This window comes from Girardinichthys multiradiatus, chromosome 5 (genome assembly GCF_021462225.1).
Source record: "Girardinichthys multiradiatus isolate DD_20200921_A chromosome 5, DD_fGirMul_XY1, whole genome shotgun sequence".
Taxonomy (NCBI): Eukaryota; Metazoa; Chordata; class Actinopteri; order Cyprinodontiformes; family Goodeidae; genus Girardinichthys; species Girardinichthys multiradiatus.
Window position 1 is genome coordinate 40,424,718 of NC_061798.1, and position 16,254 is coordinate 40,440,971.

Consider the following 16,254-nt stretch of genomic DNA (forward strand, 5'->3'; position numbering starts at 1 on the left):
GAAAAACGAAATCTTCATCTCCATAAAGCTTTTCAGCAGATGGAAGCATGAAGTGCTCCAAAATCTCCTGATAGCTAGCTGCATTGACCCTGCCCTTGATAAAACACAGTGGACCAACACCAGCAGCTGACACGGCACCCCAGACCATCACTGACTGTGGGTACTTGACACTGGACTTCTGGCATTTTGGCATTTCCTTCTCCCCAGTCTTCCTCCAGACTCTGGCACCTTGATTTCCGAATGTCATGCAGAATTTGCTTTCATCCGAAAAAAATACTTTGGACCACTGAGCAACAGTCCAGTGCTGCTTCTCTGTAGCCCAGGTCAGGCGGTTCTGCCGCTGTTTCTGGTTCAAAAGTGGCTTGACCTGGGGAATGCGGCACCTGTAGCCCATTTCCTGCACACGCCTGTGCACGGTGGCTCTGGATGTTTCTAGTCCAGACTCAGTCCACTGCTTCCACAGGTCCCCCAAGGTCTGGAATCGGCCCTTCTCCACAATCTTCCTCAGGGTCCGGTCACCTCTTCTCGTTGTGCAGCGTTTTCTGCCACACTTTTTCCTTCCCACAGACTTCCCACTGAGGTGCCTTGATACAGCACTCTGGGAACAGCCTATTCGTTCAGAAGTTTCTTTCTGTGTCTTACCCTCTTGCTTGAGGGTGTCAATAGTGGCCTTCTGGACAGCAGTCAGGTCGGCAGTCTTACCCATGATTGGGGTTTTGAGTGATGAACCAGGCTGGGAGTTTTAAAGGCCTCAGGAATCTTTTGCAGGTGTTTAGAGTTAACTCGTTGATTCAGATGATTAGGTTCATAGCTCGTTTAGAGACCCTTTTAATGATATGCTAATTTTGTGAGATAGGAATTTGGGGTTTTCATGAGCTGTATGCCAAAATCATCCGTATTAAGACAATAAAAGACCTGAAATATTTCAGTTAGTGTGCAATGAATCTAAAATATATGAATATTAAATTTTCATCATGACATTATGGAAAATAATGAACTTTATCACAATATGCTAATATTTTGAGAAGGACCTGTATTTGTTGGACTTCATCACCAAAATATCTATTTGAATTCATCATAATTTAAAACTGATGATTGGGGAAGATAAAGATAACAAGGCTAAATATTTCAACTTAGAACTGTGAATGTGAGATTCTTTTGACATACAAATCTGAGGCTTTCACTGAATGAAGAATTTCCAAATCAAGATCTCCTCCCAAACCCAAACTGTGCTTCTTCAGACTGTTTGTAGCTTTAGACAAACAGATGCTGTCAGGCGAAAGGAAAATGTTCAATATTCCATGCCCTCTTTAAATGATCATGAACGCTGTTGACAATAGAAGCAGAAAGTGCTTTAAAGGTCAATGCGTGGTTATTGAAGTTTTAGATAAATTTCAATAATTAAAACCTTTAAATCAGGGACAGTGTAAAAAGTTTAAACACATATAAAATGTGCATCAGACTGAACTAATGTAACCTTTGCATGCTCGGAAATCAAAGCTAAGGCTTTTTAAAATTGCTTCTGTACCTTGCACTCTTGAAAGCAAAGGTAACATGCATACTGTACCTACAGTGACTTCATTAACACTGTGTGTGTGTGCGTGTGTCTGTGTGTGTTGTGTGTGTGTGTTTGTTTGTGCAGGGATTGTACCCCGGCTCAGAGGAAGGTTGGCAGGTGTACAGCACGGCCTCGGATCCGGACGGCAGGTGTGTGTGCACGGTTGTTGCCCCAGCACGAAACCTGTGCAAACGAGACCCCCGGAACAGACAGTTACGCCTGCTGACTGAACAGGTGAGCACTTGTGGTGTGTGTTTGTGTTTGTCTAATTCTGGAGTTCATCCCAGCTTTAGTTTGCAATCAGCATTGCAGTGCAGTGTACAGGTCCTTCTCAAAATATTAGCATATTGTGATAAAGTTCATTATTTTCCATAATGTAATGATGAAAATTTAACATTCATATATTTTAGATTCATTGCACACTAACTGAAATATTTCAGGTCTTTTATTGTCTTAATATGGATGATTTTGGCATACAGCTCATGAAAACCCAAAATTTCTATCTCACAAAATTAGCATATCATTAAAAGGGTCTCTAAACGAGCTATGAACCTAATCATCTGAATCAACGAGTTAACTCTAAACACCTGCAAAAGATTCCTGAGGCCTTTAAAACTCCCAGCCTGGTTCATCACTCAAAACCCCAATCATGGGTAAGACTGCCAACCTGACTGCTGTCCAGAAGGCCACTATTGACAACCTCAAGCAAGAGGGTAAGACACAGAAAGACATTTCTGAACGAATAGGCTGTTCCCAGAGTGCTGTATCAAGGCACCTCAGTGGGAAGTCTGTGGGAAGGAAAAAGTGTGGCACAAAAACGCTGCACAACGAGAAGAGGTGACCGGACCCTGAGGAAGATTGTGGAGAACGGCCGATTCCAGACCTTGGGGGACCTGCGGAAGCAGTGGACTGAGTCTGGAGTAGAAACATCCAGAGCCATCGTGCACAGGCGTGTGCAGGAAATGGGCTACAGGTGCCGCATTCCCCAGGTCAAGCCACTTTTGAACCAGAAACAGCGGCAGAAGCGCCTGACCTGGGCTACAGAGAAGCAGCAATGGACTGTTGCTCAGTGGTCCAAATTCTGCATGTCATTCGGAAATCAAGGTGCCAGAGTCTGGAGGAAGACTGGGGAGAAGGAAATACCAAAATGCCAGAAGTCCAGTGTCAAGTACCCACAGTCAGTGATGGTCTGGGGTGCCGTGTCAGCTGTTGGTGTTGGTCCACTGTGTTTTATCAAGGGCAGGGTCAATGCAGCTAGCTATCAGGAGATTTTGGAGCACTTCATGCTTCCATCTGCTGAAAAGCTTTATGGAGATGAAGATTTCATTTTTCAGCACGACCTGGTACCTGCTCACAGTGCCAAAACCACTGGTAAATGGTTTACTGACCATGGTATCACTGTGCTCAATTGGCCTGCCAACTCTCCTGACCTGAACCCCATAGAGAATCTGTGGGATATTGTGAAGAGAACGTTGAGAGACTCAAGACCCGACACTCTGGATGAGCTAAAGGCCGCTATCGAAGCATCCTGGGCCTCCATAAGACCTCAGCAGTGCCACAGGCTGATTGCCTCCATGCCACGCCGCACTGAAGCAGTCATTTCTGCAAAAGGATTCCCGACCAAATATTGAGTGCATAACTGTACATGATTATTTGAAGGTTGACGTTTTTTGTATTAAAAACACTTTTCTTTTATTGGTCGGATGAAATATGCTAATTTTGTGAGATAGGAATTTTGGGTTTTCATTGTGGTATGCCACAATCATCACGCACTGGAATGAAATATTCACCGGACTGTTTCTTTGTTTTGACACATGGAGAACGTGAACACACGCTGACAGGCCTCACTGACAGATACATCAATGTCTAAATCCCCTACAGACTGCCAGTCACTCAGCAAGAAAGCAGATTTGCAACTTAAAATAAACCCTGGTAGATGTGTGGGAAAAGAAACATTTGTTCACCCCTCTCAAGAAATGACCATCTTTCTAAGTGTGCTACCAAATATACAATGCTTTGGAAAAGTATTTATGTTTCTTTTTTTTTTCTTATCTTTTTTTGCTTTACAACCACAAACTTGAATGTATTTATGAAATATTATGTAACAGACCAACAACAAGGCAGTGTTTAATTGCAAAGTGAGGAAAAGAATACATTTAGCATTTTTGCACAAATTAAACCTGAAAAGTGTGGCCTGCATTTGTATTTTGCCCCATTTATTCCAGGCAAAAGAACAGACAGGTCAGGGATAAAGTTGTGGAGCAGTTTAAAGCAGAGTTAGGTTATAAAACAAAATTCCAAGCTTTTAACATCACATCCAGCACTGTTTAATTCTTTGTACAAAAGAGAAAAAGCACGGCACAACTGTAAAACTATCAAAAATATTTCCACCCTCCTAAATCTACTGGCTGGGCAAAGGTAACCTTATTCAGAGATGCAGTCAAGAAGCCCTTGGTCACTCCGGTGGAGCTCAAAAAAATCCATAGCTCAGGTAGGATAATCTTTTAGGAGGACAACTGTTAGTCATGCACTCCACAAATCTTCATGGAAGAGTGACAAGAAGAAATCCAATTGTTGAAAGCAAAGAAAGTCATGTTGTTAGTTTTGTCACAAGCCATGTAGGGGACACAGCAAATATGTGGCAGAAGGGGCTCTGGTCGGATGAGACCAAAACTGAACTTTTTGAACAACATGTAAAACTTCATGTGTGGCTGAAGACGCATTGCACATCACTATTAACACAGCATCCACACTGTAAAAATGTTGGTGGCAGCATCATGCTGGGAAGATGGTTTTGTTCAGCAGGGACAAGAAAGCTGATAAGAGTTGGTGGCAAAATGGATGGAGCTAAAAGGGCAATCCATGAAGAAAACCAGTTACAAGGCTGCAAACGTTTCGAGACTGGGGCAGAGCTTCGCCTTCCAGCAGGACATCGACTCTAAACATTCAACCAGAGCTACAGAAGCATGTTTTAGATCAAAGCATATTCATGTGTTAGAATGGCCTATTCAAAGTACATACCTAAATTAAATTGTGAATCTGTCACAACACTTGAAAACCGCTGTTCAGATGCTCTCTATCCAGTCTGACTGATCTTGAGTTATTTGCAGAGAACACTGGGCTAAACTTTCAAGTTTTTAGATCTGTAAATGTGAGGTTTACCATAAAAGACTGACAGCTGTAAATGTAAGGTAATTCTACAATGTTTGGACTCTGGGGGCTAAAAACAAATGTATGACTAAACATGTCGAGCTTTACATATTAATATTTTTTTTATAAATAAAAAATATGACAATTATGTCTTGGCCCGACCGGGTTGCTCCTCGCGGGACCCGGCCGGGCCAAGCCCGAACGAGACACGCGAGGCCATCCCCCAGTGGGCCCACCACCTGCAGGGGGAACCGTGAGGGACCGGTGCAAAGAGGATTGGGTGGCGGACGAAGGTGGAGACCTCAACGGCCCGATCCCTGGATGCTTAGGCTGGCTCTAGGGACGTGGAATGTCACCTCGCTGGGGGGGAAGGAGCCTGAGCTTGTGCGGGAGGTCGAGAGATATCGACTAGAAATAGTCGGGCTCGCCTCCACGCACAGCGTGGGCTCTGGAACCCATCTCCTTGAGAGGGGTTGGACTCTGTTCTACTCTGGAGTGGCCCACGGGGAGAGGCGGCGGGCTGGTGTGGGTTTGCTTGTTGCCCCCCAGCTCAGCCGTCTCGTGTTGGGGTTTACCCCAGTGGATGAGAGGGTTGTATCCCTGCGCCTTCGGGTTGGGGAGAGGTCTCTGACTATCATTTCAGCTTACGGGCCGAGTGGTAGTGCAGAGTACCCTGCCTTCTTGGCGTCCCTGTCGGGGGTGCTGGAAAGTGCCCCTCCCGGGGACTCCATTATTCTGCTGGGGGACTTCAACGCCCACGTGGGGAACGACAGTGACACCTGGAGAGGCGTGATCGGGAGGAATGGCCTCCCCGATCTGAATCCGAGTGGTGTTTTGTTATTGGACTTCTGTGCTAGTCACGGATTGTCCATAACGAACACCATGTTCAAACATAAGGGTGTCCATCAGTGCACTTGGCACCAGGACACCCTAGGCAGGAGGTCGATGATCGACTTTGTTGTCGTATCATCAGACCTTCGGCCGCATGTTTTGGACACTCGGGTGAAGAGAGGGGCTGAGCTGTCCACTGATCATCACCTGGTGGTGAGTTGGATCCGCTGGAGGAGGAGAAAGCCGGACAGACTCGGCAGGCCCAAGCGCATAGTGAGGGTCTGCTGGGAACGCCTGGCGGAGCCCTCGGCCAGGGATGTATTCAACTCCCACCTCCGGGAGAGCTTCGACCAGATCCCGGGGGATGTTGGAGACATAGAGTCCGAGTGGACCATGTTCTCTGCATCTATTGTCGATGCTGCTGCCCATAGCTGCGGCCGTAAGGTCTGCGGTGCCTGTAGTGGCGGCAATCCCAGAACCCGGTGGTGGACACCGGCAGTAAGGGATGCTGTTAAGCTGAAGAAGGAGTCCTATCGGCTGTGGTTGGCTTGTGGGACTCCTGAGGCGGCTGACGGGTACCGTGAGGCCAAGCGTGCTGCGGCCCGGGCTGTGGCAGAGGCAAAAACTCGGGCCTGGGAAGAGTTCGGTGAGGCCATGGAGAAGGACTACCAGTTGGCCTCGAAGCGATTCTGGCAAACCGTCCGGCGCCTCAGGAGGGGGAAGCAGTGCTTTGCCAACACTGTTTATAGTGGGGGCGGGAGACTGCTGACCTCGACTGAGGACATTATCGGGCGGTGGAAGGAGTACTTCGAGGATCTCCTCAATCCTGCCATCACGCATTCCGTGGTGGAAACAGAGGCTGGGGACTCGGGGTTGGACTCTTTCATCACCCAGGCTGAAGTCACCGAGGTGGTTAAAAAGCTCCGCGGTGGCAAGGCTTCGGGGGTGGATGAGATCCGCCCTGAGTACCTCAAGTGTCTGGATGTTGTAGGGCTGTCATGGTTGACACGCCTCTTCAACATTGCGTGGCGGTCGGGGACAGTGCCTCTGGACTGGCAGACTGGGGTGGTGGTCCCCCTTTATAAGAAGGGGGACCGGAGGGTGTGTTCCAACTACAGGGGGATCACACTCCTCAGCCTCCCTGGTAAGGCCTACGCCAGGGTATTGGAGAGGAGAGTCCGACCGATAGTCGAACCTCGGCTTCAGGAGGAACAGTGTGGTTTTCGTCCCAGCCGTGGAACACTGGACCAGCTCTATACCCTCTACAGGGTGCTCGAGGGTTCATGGGAGTTTGCCCAACCGGTTCACATGTGTTTTGTGGACCTGGAGAAGGCATTCGACTGTGTCCCTCGTGATGCCCTGTGGGGGGTGCTCCAGGAGTATGGAATCGGGGGCCCTTTATTAGGGGCCATCCGGTCCCTGTACGAGCAGAGCAGGAGTTTGGTCCGCATTGCCGGCACTAAGTCGGACCTGTTCCCAGTGCATGTTGGACTCCAGCAGGGCTGCCCTTTGTCGCCGGTCCTGTTCATAACTTTTATGGACAGGATTTCTAGACGCAGCCAAGGGCCGGAGGGGGTCTGGTTTGGGGACCAGTGGATTTCGTCTCTTCTTTTTGCGGATGACGTGGTCCTGCTGGCCCCCTCTAGCCAAGACCTACAGCATGCGCTGTGGCGGTTCGCAGCCGAGTGTGAAGCGGCTGGGATGAGGATCAGCTCCTCCAAGTCCGAGGCCATGGTACTCGACCGGAAAAGGGTGGCTTGTCCTCTTCAGGTTGGAGGGGAGTTCCTGCCTCAAGTGGAGGAGTTTAAGTATCTCGGGGTCTTGTTCACGAGTGAGGGAAGAATGGAGCGGGAGATCGACAGACGGATCGGTGCAGCTGCCACAGTAATGGGGGCGATGTGCCGGTCCATTGTGGTGAAGAGAGAGCTGAGCCGAAAAGCAAAGCTCTCAATTTACCGGTCGGTCTACGTTCCTACCCTCACCTATGGCCATGAACTTTGGGTCATGACCGAAAGAACGAGATCACGGATACAAGCGGCTGAAATGAGCTTCCTCCGTAGGGTGGCCGGGCACTCCCTTAGAGATAGGGTGAGGAGCTCGGCCATCCGGGAGGAGCTCGGAGTAGAGCCGCTGCTCCTCCACATTGAGAGGAGCCAGTTGAGGTGGCTCGGGCATCTATACCGGATGCCTCCTGGACGCCTTCCTCGGGAGGTGTTCCAGGCACGTCCCACCGGGAGGAGGCCCAGGGGAAGGCCCAGGACACGCTGGAGGGACTATGTCTCTCGGCTGGCCTGGGAACGCCTTGGGCTCCCCCTGGAGGAGCTGGAGCAGGTGTCTGGAGAGAGGGACGTCTGGGCGTCTCTGCTGAGTCTGCTGCCCCCGCGACCCGGTCCTGGATAAGCGGAAGACGACGAACAAACGAACGAACGAACGAACAAACGAACGAACGAACAATTATGTCTTGGTCAACCAGATAAAATCCTAAACAAATACAATACATTGACATTTGTTGTATCTTGACAAAATGTGAAAACTTCAAGGTATATGAACTATTTGTAAGGCTCTACACATCAGTGGTTCAGTTCGCTATAGACTATCAGTCACCCAACATGCCAGCAGATTTAAAAATTTAAACAAACCCTGATTGATAGGTGGGAAATAAACCATTTGTTAGGTGCTACAGGGCAAAACTCAGTAAATGACCATTTATACCCTTGTTTTAGTGTAAATGTGCATGCACATATACATGGGACTGTGCATCTGGCTGTGTAAGTACATTCCTATCAATATACACCTCAAGAGAGAGATAAAAATGATTTGTGACAAGGAGCAATGAATTATTAAACACCGTCGGCCCAGCAAACATTGCTCATAGCATTCACGGCTGTGAGAATCCAACATCAGGATTTAGGTGTGCTGCATTTTCTCTACAGCAACAGTGAACCAAAGCACTAGTAACATCAAAACAACTATAACTCTTTTACTCATTTGCTGCTGGTGTTGTAATGCATACAGTCTTCACACAGAATGGGTGGGAAATGATAGATGGCAGAGGATGAGGACAATCAGAGACAGCTTCCCCTCTTCTCTCCCAACACTGTTCTTGTCAGGAAGCTTGTGTGTTTATGAATCTTAATTAGCTCAGCATGTCTCCGGAAGTGACACCTGCATCCTGCTGTGAGTGGGAATATTTGCATGTGTGTCTGTTTTGCACCCTCTGGTGTGTCTGCTCTTCTCTGGCCTCTGTAGCTTACACAGTTGAAGCAAAGAGATGAGTGGGTGGGTTTGTTTATTTGTTTATCACTTCTACATTCACGATTCGCAATCTGGGTCACTGCATAGTAGTTTTTCACACTTTCTTTTCCTCTTCCCTAATGTTTGGTATGAAAAAAGGTTTGATGCATCTGTTAGTATCTCAGGACTCTTAATGAGCAGTAGCATAGAAGTGCTTGTTTTCGTGAGAGACTCTTAATGAGTATCTCCTGTTAAAATGGATGTAAGACATACTTGTCTCATCATCCTATTAGGGAACACACAATAAAAATTTTTTAACTCTGAACTCTAATATGCTTTGAGAGTAAAAACAAGTGTGAGACCTTAACATTTTTTTAATCTATTTTGTAATTAGTTGAAAGTTTTATTGCATTTTTATTTGAATGGAAACTACAAAGAAAATGAATCTCAGCACAAAGCTTCACAAAATTAAATGCTAGGAAAGCTATAGCAGAATGTTCTACCGTTGTTCTGTGACTTTCTGCAAAGAACACTGCAATAACATGGAAGGCAGTGCTAACCGTGTCTCACTAACTGCACTGCCCTTTGAGAATCTGGTGCTGCATGCATTTCACATACAGGAAATGCACATAAATATGGGTAGTTTCCTCTAATTTAATCTATAAAGTCTACTTTAAATGAGAAGGTGCTGTATTGACAGGCATGCAGGTTCTTTGCAAGGTATTTGAAAAAAATGAGCAAAGAAACCTTTTTTTTCTCCATGCATTTTGTTGATTTAGATTTGCCTGTGAATATTCTGTTACAGCCCTAGCCTTTTAAGCATACATAAACATACCTGAAGTATTTAAAGTGAAATTCAGGTACTTGTAAACAAATCAATGGTGCCTACCCATCAGCCAACCGTTTCAATTTCACGCAACAGGTTACACAAAGTCAAAGGACATGTTATATTAGCATGTTACCTGTTTATGTTTTCTCTGTCAGGTGCAGAATGTGAGTCAGTCCATGGAGGTGGTGGACCTGCGAACATCAAGAGACCTCCAGTATGTTCGAGACTCTGAGCCGCTGCTGAGGGGAGTTGACGGTCGTTTACATACTTATGTGGCCAGTCCCCGCACACTAACTTCTAAGGGCCTCCAGGTATTAAAAAGACACACAAACACTCAAATATTTACGCATCCACAGCACGTAGAGAGTCAGGTTCTTAGGCACATGAATAAAGTAAAACAGTCGATGCAGGGAATACATAACCTTTGGTGTGAAAACATTGATTTCACGCGTGCCAAGCCCAGGTTTCCTGCCTGCACTCAAAAACGTGCGCATCTTTCACCAAGGAGACAAAATTTGTCATGAAGCTGTCAATTTCCCTTGCTTCAAGCCTAATGTGTAAAAGTCTCATAGATAATTGTTGTGGAGGGCCACCAGCAGGACTACAAAAGGGCTGTTGAAAAAGGTCTGTCTGGAAAGAATCTTAAATGTAAATATTAATGTATAATATACGTGATGATGAACAAAATATAGCATAAACCCAGGAGCAGCCTTGATATGTATGCACCTTTATTGGCAGAAATCTAAATATGTTTACCTTCCTAATTTGGGAGTTCTAATCGTATCAGTTATGCTGTTTTCTGCCACGCTATCACTGGCAGGCGCCTGTGCAAACAAAAGAACTGGAGGAAGATCATCATGTGAGAATGAGATCGTTTGGATCTGAGTTATTAAAGCTAAATTATCAGAACAGTGACATCAACTGTAAAAGTGGTTCATTACATGTCTGAAATGTTAAGATTTTTGAAACTCAACAAGCAAAAAGCAAAATGTTGTAGCTTCCTACAAAAAGCATCTGACCTGATTTGAAAACTACAAATGTTTAAGCCATGGTTTTGTTTCTGTCCAGGGACTGCAGATGAATAATAGCCTTTTGGCTAACTGTGGTGCATTTCTAGCAATGCTAGTAATGTACAAAGTCCCTGTCAAATTAACCTATTCTATTCTATTGTAAAGCTGAGCAATGTTTCTGGTTATTAGATATGAATTTCAAAACTTTTAAGTGTTCATGAAAGTCTTAAAATATCTGTAATAGTATAATATTTAATGAACAAAAATCTATTAACATTTGTTCTAAAGCAATTATCTGTTTAATGCAAAGTATATTGACCCTACAGTAATAACTACAGAACAAATGGGTTTCAGATATTTAAAACACATTTTTAATGACAGCTCTATCAGACTCTGCTGATATTAGTTTGGTGATGGCAAAGCCACACACAGTAACTGGTGGACTTAGCTTTGCAAAAAAACATAGGGCATTATAAAAGAGCTGTACATACTTCATCCTGGTGCTGTCAGCTCTTTTCAATACAAACAGTAATTATTATATTCATCTAAATATCCTAAAAACATTTATGAAAAAATAAACCGAGTTTGTCCATTTAAATAACGTCTTTTTGTGCTAAAAATGCATTTATTTCAGTAACTAAATACATGAAGCGTAACATATTAAATAGATTAATTACTTACAGATTGATTTTGAAGCCTTTATTTCTGTTAATTATAATGATTTTTCCACAAACAGCTAACAAAAATGGGACATTTAAGATTAGAACATTATATCAGACCAATAAAAAATATTTTAATACACAAATGTGGGACTAATAAAAAGTATGTTTAATACCTGCTTAAAGGTTGTTTGTTTGGAAAGGGGATTTTAATCTGACCAACAAGCCTCATAAGAATGTATATTTCAATTTATTGAATATGACTGTATATCAGTGGGGCACATTGTACAGTTGAGACCAAAACTATTCATTCATCCTGGCAGATTTAGATTTTAAATTATTTTCACTCAACCAAGAAGTTGATTTCTAGTAGGAAATGACACATGCATCTATTACATGCACATACCCATGTGGTTTTATTGTTTAAACTGAAAGAAATACTGAAAGTTTAAAGTTATTTTGCTCCATCCAGCCGACTTTTCTAATTTCTGAGTAAAGACTTCATTGCTTATTTTTATCCCTGTCATACTGTTACATATCTGCATTGCATGTTTTTTGAGAAAATAATGTTCCGACATCTCATTTCTGTCAACCTACTGTATCATGAAAATTAGATTTCTGTCAAAACCAGGTTGCCATAAATTCTTTTGGACACATTGAAAAATTCTGTGGCATCAACTATATTGCATACAGTTGGGTCCATAATTGTTTATACCCCTGGAACATTAAGGTTTAAAGTTACCCTATCTTTTAATTTTAATGATATGTTTCTTTTGTTGAAAAGTGGCAAAAGATTTGGAATGGCGCAGCCAGAGTTCTATTTTTAATCCAATAGTAAATCTCTGGAAGATCCTAATGATCAAGGTGTAGGCCAGCTCATCACCAAAAAAAAAAAAAAAAAATGCAACAAACGATTATCTTTACCCACTGCAGAATGATGTGGGTTGGCTCCAATCTCCAGCAGTCATTGGGCAAGAGTGGGGTACACCCTGGACAGGCTCCTAGTTCATCACGGATAACCAAAGATAAATCTTTGAAATACCAGTATACAAACATGCAAAAAGCCAGTCAGCATTATAAGATGTTTGATTCTTGTAATGCCAATAAAGAATTTTCCTTTAATTATTGAGGGTATGAATAATCTTTGACATGACAACTGTAAATTTTAATTCATTTTTTTTTCTTTCAAAATGAGACTCCTTTTACTGGTTTTCATATTTTTTATGCTTGTCTCGTTTCTTATTAGAAACAAACTTCTTGATTGAATAAAAAGAATTTCAGATCCAAATCTGCCAGCGATATGAATTATTTTGGCTTTAACTGTAAATGGTCCACTGCTTTAGAACTTAACTAAACCCTACATGGTGAACTCACTAATGAGCAGATAATAAGATTAGTTATTGTCATGCTACACTGTGCAGACACTTCATCTGCCCCAATGAAGATTCTTTCACCTTGAGAGTTGCTTGAAGCTGTCGACATGGCAGGGGACCTGACCTTATTTTCTTACTGATTCAGCTAATAAATTTTTAGACCAATATGGGGCACTCACAGGATGTATAAAGAGTAGCAGTAGTACAGCATATTACTTCTGCATTTGCACTTCCAAGTAGCACTAAATTGTGCATCCTTAATCCCAATACACATACAGTATATGTAACGGAAATGCATTATGAACTATGTGCATACTTCAAAGACATGCAAACTCCATGCAGAAAGATCCCTGGTCAGGAGTTGAACCAATGCTACAAACTGGGCCACCGTGCAGCCCTGAAACAATATCTTTTCCTATATTTCGGTGTCTGCTTAGCACAAGAAATTGTCAATCATGTCAGTAAACAAGATCAGTTTTCATAATACTGTTATGATTCTGGCACGTCTGCTCTACCCTGTCTCCCTGGCTGCAATCAGCAGATGAGATGCACCTGGTGACTGCTGCAGTGCAGTGCAATCTGTGGCATGCCAAGCACCTGTGTCTTCCCTGATATATACTGACTCTGACAAGCAGACGGTGCCAGATTTTTGAAAGCCATTCGTGTGAGTAGATATCCAGCGTTCCTTCCTGTCTGATCATTGTTTCTTGACCTTGCCTTGCCTTTTGGATTTTTGCCTCTCTGCCTGCTCCCTGTCGGACTATTTGGATTTTGGTTGTCGACCCTGTTTCTTGCATCTGGTTAATGCCTCTGCCTGCCCCTTGCCTGACGTCTCTTGTTCCGATCATTGACCCTGTTTCTGTCCTCGGATTATTGAGCCAGCCTTGCCCTTGGATTATTCACCCTGAAGTCACATCTTACCTGTGCTGTGGAGATCACTGCCTGCCGCCCACCGAGGTTTCCCCTCTGGTTTTCAAGTTCTACTCAAGACAAAAGCAGGTTAGTGACTTTTCTGATCCCTGCAATATCTGGAGAAACTACAAGTCACTAATCCCTCCTTCTGCCCCAGTGATTCCCGGAAGCTGTGTGGAGTTTTACCCGAGTGATGTTTTCCTGTGGCTGAACAAACCTTTTAAATTTTCAGTACTGTGTCTGGCTGAATCTTGGGTCCGCCTGTTTCTGATTCGTAATAGAAAAATCTGGCCAAAAATGGACCCATCGCCAGCACAACAGTGGCGCACCCACGTTGATGAGACCCTTTCCTGCTTGGGATCCGGCTTGGAGGAAATAATTTCCACATTACGTTCTTGCAATCTTGTCGCTGAGCCGCCACCGTAACAAAGAAACCACGTCCAAGTGACACGGATAACAGCATAGGTAAGCGAGCCACGCCTATCTCCGCCTGAGATGTTCAGGGGAGACCCAGACCAGTGTCGAGCTTTCCTAACTCAGTGTGAAATTCATTTTGAGATTCAGCCATCATCCTTTCCCACTGAACGTTCCAAGGTGGCTTTTGTTATATCTCTGCTGGCAGGAAAGGCAAAACAGTGGGGAACTGCTGAATGGCATAGCAGGTCTGCATCTTGTAACTTCTATGAAACTGTTTCCAAGGAACTCATTCAAGTTTTTGACCCTGTTATTCCAAGTTGTGAAGCCGCAAGAGGATTACTGTCCGTCAAACCGGGTGATTAGCCTGTTTCGTCCTATATAATTGACTTTAATTTGTTGGCCGCAGAGAGCTGTTGGAATGAGGCAGCACAAATGGATGCATTCATGAAAGGATTAAACGCAGACATCAAGGATGAGCTAGCGACCCGTGACTATCCTTCTTCCCTGAAACAACTCGAAGACCTGGCTGCTCGCATTGATATTCGGCTGGCAGAGAGAAGGAGGGAGAAGCGACATGAGGAGGGTCGCTCATCATTAACTCAGGGTTCTGCACACCGGCATGAGAGAAGGAGCCGGTCACCTCTCACTGAGGAAATTGAGAATTGTGAGCCCATGCAATTGGGCAAAACCAAGATTACCCCTGAGGAGAAAGATCGTGGGAGAAGATTCAAGCTCTGTTTTTACTGTGGAGAGAAGGGACATTTAGCACTCAGGTGTCCATTAAAAGGACATGCTCAGCAGAGGAAGGGAGGTCTCTACTGAGCCGAAGTCAACTTACTGCCTCCTCCTTTTTGTTTCCTGCTCATTTTCAAACCTCTTCTTTGTCTCTCCAGGGGGCCGTGTTTATTGATTCAGGAGCAGACACTGAATTCATGGACGAAACATTCGCAAATAAGAACGGCATAAAACTTATTCCGTCAGCTGACACACGTAAAGTGTTAGCATTGGATGGTCACAGCATGAACAATTCACACCTCAGGACGGAGGAGATTACCTTAACAGTTGGAGGTACTCATCAAGAAAAAGTAACTTTCATGATCATTAATTCACCTGAACTTCCTGTAGTCCTAGGGGCCTCCTGGTTGCAGAAACACAACCCTCACATTGACTGGAAGAAAAAAGAAGTTCTGGGTTGGTCTGAGTCATGTTCCACTAACTGCCTTTTGTCTGCTGCTACGGAGGTTAGTGTGGAGAAGGAGGTTTAGGAGACCTATCCGGATTTATCCAAGGCACCGCAAGAATACCATGATTTAAAGGAAGTATTTAATAAGATCAAAGCCACAGCTCTGCCACCCGACAGATTGTGCTATTGATTTGTTTCCTGGCACATTACCCCCTAAAGGCAGAATCTATTCATTGTCTAATACATGGTCCAGAGCACAGGGCCATGAAGAATTATGTTGATGAGGCATTAAAAGCAGGGCACATTCAACTTTCTTCCTCTCCTGCAGGTGATGGTTTCTTTTTTGTTGGGAAGAGGGATGGTTCGTTGAGACCATGCATTGATTATAGAGGCCTTAATGAGATAACAGTTAAAAATAGATACCACTTACCATTCATGAACACAGCTTTTGATCAGATCCAGGGAGCCAAGATATTTTCTAAGCTGGATCTAAGGAATGCATATCATCTGGTCCAAATCAGAGAAGGAGATGAATGGAAAATGGCTTTCAACATGCCTACGGGCCATTATGAATAAAGGTCATGCCATTTGGACCTACTAACGCTCCTGCAGTTTTTCAGTCATTGGTCAATGATGTTCTAAGAGACATGGTGGGTCAATTTGTATTTGTTTATCTTGATGACATACTGATTTATTCTCAAGATCTGGAAACCCACAGAAAACATGTCAGAGCTGTTCTCTTGCGTCTTCTGCAAAACCAGTTGTTCGTCAAGGCAGAAAAATGTGAGTTTCACATAACTACCACTTCCTTTTTGGGCTTCATCATTTCCCCAGATCAAGTGCTTGTCAACCCCTCCAAAGTAAAGGCCGTATTGGAATGGCCTATTCCAACTGATCGCAAGCAGCTTCAAAGATTTCTGGGCTTCGCAAACTTCTATAGGAGGTTTATTAGAAATTACAGCCTGGTTGCTACTCCCCTGAATGCTCTTACCTCTTCCAAGGCGAAATTTGTGTGGAATAAGGATGCAGAGAAGGCCTTCAATAGGTTGAAGGAACTCTTCACGTCAGCTCCAGTGTTACAGTCTCCTGACCCTGAGA

At 44.3% G+C, this 16,254-nt stretch overlaps 1 protein-coding gene across 1 annotated transcript in view; it reads left to right on the forward strand.

Annotated features, from left to right (window-relative positions):
* The window catches only part of LOC124868506 (noelin-2-like), a 61,147-nt gene that overhangs the window by 8,542 nt on the left and 36,351 nt on the right, over positions 1 to 16,254 (forward strand). The window contains exons 2-3 of the mRNA XM_047365880.1: positions 1,643 to 1,792; positions 9,758 to 9,913. Of these exons, the coding sequence (XP_047221836.1) occupies positions 1,643 to 1,792; positions 9,758 to 9,913 (306 nt within the window). The remainder of the gene's footprint in view (positions 1 to 1,642; positions 1,793 to 9,757; positions 9,914 to 16,254) is intronic.